Source organism: Pteropus vampyrus, unplaced genomic scaffold (assembly GCF_000151845.1).
Source record: "Pteropus vampyrus isolate Shadow unplaced genomic scaffold, Pvam_2.0 Scaffold195, whole genome shotgun sequence".
Classification (NCBI taxonomy): domain Eukaryota; kingdom Metazoa; phylum Chordata; class Mammalia; order Chiroptera; family Pteropodidae; genus Pteropus; species Pteropus vampyrus.
The window spans coordinates 736,197-741,588 of NW_011888976.1; the positions used below are offsets into that span (position 1 = coordinate 736,197).

General features: G+C 45.1%; 1 protein-coding gene across 1 annotated transcript in view; it reads left to right on the top strand.

Annotated features, from left to right (window-relative positions):
- Positions 1 to 1,075: 1,075 nt before the first annotated feature.
- DNASE1L3 (deoxyribonuclease 1 like 3) overlaps positions 1,076 to 5,392 on the top strand; it is a 23,050-nt gene continuing 18,733 nt past the window's right edge. Inside the window, exons 1-2 of the mRNA XM_011371777.2 lie at positions 1,076 to 1,268; positions 1,362 to 1,417. Coding sequence (XP_011370079.1) covers positions 1,128 to 1,268; positions 1,362 to 1,417 — 197 coding nt within the window. The 5' untranslated portion in view covers positions 1,076 to 1,127. The remainder of the gene's footprint in view (positions 1,269 to 1,361; positions 1,418 to 5,392) is intronic.

Here is a 5,392-nt window from a genome sequence, read left to right on the forward strand (position 1 = left end):
GTACTTGGCCAGAGATTTTGACCAGGATGCTGACTGGGTATATATTGGCACTGCACGCATACTCGCTTTTCCCTGTGGCTACAGCCAACCACATGTCCATCACTTTAAGGGAAGGTGATCTTAATGTTGACCTTAATGCTGGCTTTAAGTTATTCTCATTACCTACTCTCTTCACAGAAGAATTTTCCTTGCCAAAGTCTGCAAATCTTAGCCAGGTTTATAACTCGATTGAATTTTGTATTTTTTTTACTTTTCAGATCTTCATATCTTCCTGCCCAAATCTCTAAAAGTCACTTGGGCTGAAATCTTACAATTCCTGCAAAACCTTCCTTTCTCGGGGCCACATGATTCTCACAAACATTAAAGTAATATCAGATTGAATCATGGGTCACTCCAGGAGCTTTAATTGCTTTTTGTCCTTCTAGTCCAAGGACATTTTGCTGACCTATTCTAGCAGACCAGCAACAGCTCTCCCTGGCAACATAGTGCTAGCATTTGGTGTGTTAAATTGCATACAGCAAAACCGCCCAAAAATTATGTAATCTAAACTGGACGTGACCCTTGATTACACCCACCAAGGAATTAGAGAGTCAGATCCTAGGTGTGTCCAAGAACAGCTGGCAACTAAATCTCAGCGATGGCAGAAAACATAGCACTGTCCCTGCCTTATTGCCCCCTACCACCACCACTACTGCAGGAGGCTCCATCACTCCAGGCGCCCTCTGGTGTGGACCACTTCTCAGTCCATCGATTTTCAGGAAAAGGGACATGGCCTTTTGTGACAACAGGAAAGATGACCAGATGTCACAGCTGGCGTTCAGTTGGAATAGGAGTGACTTTGTAGAGGATGGTGCCTAAATTAGGCAGGCCAATTTCCTCACCAGAGTGATAAAAACAGGAGCTCCTAAAAGACTAGCCCATTTCCTTCATTTCCTCAAGGAAAAAATGCATGATCTTCAGTTCCTCACAGAACTGAAAGTAGTAACAGGGAATCCAGTAATTCCTGTTATCTGCAGGCTTTATAAGTCAGCAGAGACCGAGGAAGTGGCCTGAGGAGGTGACTGAGAGCCCACACTGCAAACACCACCGTCTTCTCACTGAGCCCTGAACCCAGCAGGAGCGCCAGGATGTCACCACCGCTGGCCTCCCTACTGCTTCTCGTCCTCGCCATCAACAGCGCTCTGGCCCTGAGGATCTGCTCCTTCAACGTGAGGTCCTTTGGGGAATCCAAGAAGGAGAACCAGAACGTCATGGATGTCATTGTCAAGGTGAGCCCCTTTTTTCTCAAAGGATTGATGGACACCCCTCACATCCTCTACTGCTTTCAGACTTGAAGACATTGAGGTGAAATTTAACTAAAGTTAATCCCTAGAGTGAAGGCAGCAGCTGGCTTGGAACTTTGTAACAATAACAACAGCAATAATTACAATAATTGTTTCACCCCTCCAGGCTTCTGTGTCATCTTCTTAAAATGGGGACAATAACAGTACCTCCCTGTAGGGCTGTTGTGAGGAACACGTGAGCTGGTAAATGTAAAAAGATTAGAATTGGGAGTTGGGAAAAGGTTTATGGGGTGAGAGGAGGAGCCAGTACCTGGCTCACAGTAAGCTCAGGTAAGGGTTGGCTACTATAATTCTCATTACTGTTTATCGAATGCTGTGTCAGGCACTATAAATAGAGGATTTCATTTCAACACCCTTAGGAAGGAGGATTCTTATTCCCCATGTAGAGATGATGAACAATGGACCTATTCCAGCTGTATCTTTGTACAGCTGGTGGGTGAGTGACTGGGTGGGGAGCCGAGATCCCAGCCTAGCTGGTCTTTTAACCATCAATGCAGAACAAGTTTTTGTTTGCTTTCTTCTTTCCTCCCTTCCTTCTTTCCTTCCTTCTTTCCTCATTTCTTTTCTTTCTTTCCTCATTTCTTTTCTTTCTTTCCTTCCTTCCTTCCTTCCCTCCTTCCTTCCTTCCTTTCTTCCTTCCTTCTCTCTTTTTTCTCTCCCTGCTTTCCTCCTCTCACCCCATCAACCTTTTCCCAACTCCCAATTCTAATCTTTTTCTCCATGTAGATAAGACTTTCTTTGGGTACTCAATGCCTGGGTTCTCTTTTCACACTTCTCTGGAGTCAGTTGACTCTCTTTACAGGTTAATTTATTTTTGGTACTGGCTGTTGAAACCTTTGCCAGGACTCTAATGGGTGTTTCTATCTTAGAAAACCCTTGAAGTACCATGGTACACTGGGAATGCCAGGAGCCCCAAGTTCAGATCCTACCTGGCAGCAGGGTGAGCGAACTTGGAAAGTCCCTTCTGCTCCCTGAGTCTCCCAGGGCCTTTCAGTAACATGGGCTTTATACAGCCTGTAGTATAGGTTGGCTGAGAGAAATCAAGGTGAACAAGGCCCTCGGCAAAGCTGGCCACAAGGCAGGTGATCAAAAACATGAGCTGCTGTTATTATTAGGCAAAATGGATTAGAGCGAGAACTGGCATGCTCTGTTCTTCCTTAGACGGTCTTTTCAGACCTGGTCGTCCCTGCCCTTTGGATGGTACCCAAGGCCCTCTGGATGTCATTGTTTAGCCAGGACAGTCATTCCAAGCCTGTGAGAACCATGACTCTCTGACTCAACTGGGAGCTCTGACGTGCAGGGAAACTATTTTCCCTGCTTCCTCACACAAAGGCCCATGGAGCCTGGGTACCTGCTGAGTTCCCATCACCTTCCCTACTTTTTCCATCCAGGAAATGTCACCACAGCCTTAAGAGGCTGTCATTTTGTTCCTTGGTGATTCCATTTTGGGCGGCCTATAATCAGCACCTCTCTTAACTACTGTGTCCTGGAGGGCTGACTGATGGACAGTCCATCACAACAAACTCCAAGTTTGTCTGAAGTCTTTGTCAAGCCTCCTTACCTTCTCCATCACTGCAAAACCATCCTGTAAACAGAGGCCATCCCAAAACACTGCCAGAGCTACCTGGAGCACTTACAGGGAAACTCCAATCCCAGGCACTCGGGATAGTAGTGTGCACAGGGCCCCTTGTCTGAGCATCTACTTATAGGCAACGGATTGTACATTCTTATTTAATCCAACGATGTAAGTGGCGGTGCTCCCACTTTATAACTGAGAAGAATGAGACTCAGAATGGTGAAGTGACTTATCCAGCTTTCTGTAGCTAGTAAGAAGAGCCAGGATCGAATCCAACCATCTAACAACCCAGCCATATAAGTGGAGATGCCTTTTTCACTTGTCCACACCGGATTTGTCACAACGGAGACGAGCCCAGCATCATCATGCTGTTGTCGTTTTGACCTTCGCTGGGGAGGTTGGAGAGTGAGGGAGGCCCACACTCTCCATCTTGGGCTTGCTGACCAGTACTGCGAGCAGTTCTCCAGATGCCAAAGCCTGCAGGGGCAGGGCTCCTCCTGTCTGCGACTTCTTCGGTTTGTGTCCTTAAAGAGTAGTGTGTGTTCATCCAACAAATACTCATTGAGAGTTGGCCATGCTCCAGACACTCCGAGGTGCTGGGGGTGAGATGGTGGGTGTGAGAGGCACTGACTCCCTATTTGCAGAGCTTACAGCACGTAATCAGGTGTGCTGACTGTGCGTTGGGTCCCTAATATGCAGTGTCCAAGTTCAGTCTCACGACTCCTCTAATTAGTGTGCCCATTTTGAAGATGGGGCAACCGGAGTTCAGAGAGGTAAAGTAAGTTGCCCAAGGTCATGGAGCGAGTAAGCATAAGGATCAGAACCGAGGCCTGACCGATCCCATTTGGGCCCTTCACCACGCCGGGCTGCTCCCTGCTTAGAGACAGGAATGAGGGTTTCAAGGCTGCTCTCTGCCCCAGACTTTTCTAGAGTTCTCTAGACTGCCCTTCCCCTCTCCCCAGGCCCACTCCTGATACTCCCTGCTGGGATCCTTCACCGCAGGCCATGCACAGCCCCTGTTCCCATCCTGCTCTGTGAACAAGAGTCGGGAGGATCTCGCTGAGTTTCAGGTCTGGGAGGGACTTACAGGGACCCTCCTCCTTAAGTCCTCCTCCTGAAGAGATGGAGCCAGAGAAAATGTATTTTTCCTGGTCCTCTGGCCTGAAATTGGGCCAGAGAAATATGTGCCATGAATGAATTTGAAAACTGAATACTTACTGGCTGTTGGGGAAACACGTTGTACTATTAGGCTAAAAAAACAAACAACAACAACAAAAAACAAAAACAAAAAAAACCTGTATGATAAATATTGCCATTATTTGCTGAGCATCTGTTCTGTGCTGTGGACTAGGCCAAGCATTTTATATCCATTATGTCATCTAACCCCCATGAGAGGGGAGTTGTCCCAGTTCACAAATGAAGAATCTGGCAGTTTAGGGAGCTAAAGTGACTTGCTCCAGGTCACACAGCTGGCGAGTGATACAGTCGAGATGTGAATTCAAGGCCATTTGACTCAAAGTCTATACTTGGAACCAGTGGACTAGTCATCCTGATGCCAATTTTGTAAATGTATATAAATATGGAAATATATGAAAAAGCGTCTGAGTGGTAGGATTTCAGTTCATCTGGTGATTTTTGTAATCTGTTTTTTTCTACATTATCTAAATTTTCTACAACAGGCAACATTATTTCTATAATTAGAAAATTATTTTCTAAAAAACTGAATAGGAAATATAGTCCCATTTTTCTTACAATGCCATAAAGAAGATTTAAACACGGGAAGACATTTGTGCTTTATAAACTTGCCTCATCTGGTTCCAGTATGGCCCTCGCTCCCTCCCCTCTTCCTTTGACCATGCCAGATGCTGTGCTAGGAGCCGGGCATAAAGTAATGAATAAAGCAAGGTCTAGCACGTTGTCTAACACACAGCAGGCCCTTGGGAAAACTTTGTTAGACTGATGAACCAACAGATGGATAGATGGGTGGATGGACTGACGAAGGCTGAACAGCTAAAGCTATAGGTTCCATCCCCAGGAGGATTCTGATAATGGGGTCCTGAGCTATTGCTGACTACAGTGGGGATTCCAGTCTACAGGAAATATTCTCAGAGGTGCTGAGGAGACCATCCATGGGAAGCAGAAATCAGTAACTACCGTGTACCCTATTAGGCACTTTATAGATATAAGACATTTTATTTCACTTACATTACATGAGTTAAAATCACACTTGTCATGTCTTAATAAATATTGGCCATCTCGTCCCCCACAATTCCTTTCTCATCAAGCAGTGTTCTTTTTTACAATAACACTTTAATATTTAAAATTATAAGCTTATAATCTATACATTAATTTCATTAAATTAAAGATAGTCATTATGGACAATTTTGAAAATATAAAAACATATAAAGAAAAAAATCACCTAGAATCCTGTCATTCAAAGAGAACACCTGCTGGCATTTGAGTAACTTTGTTA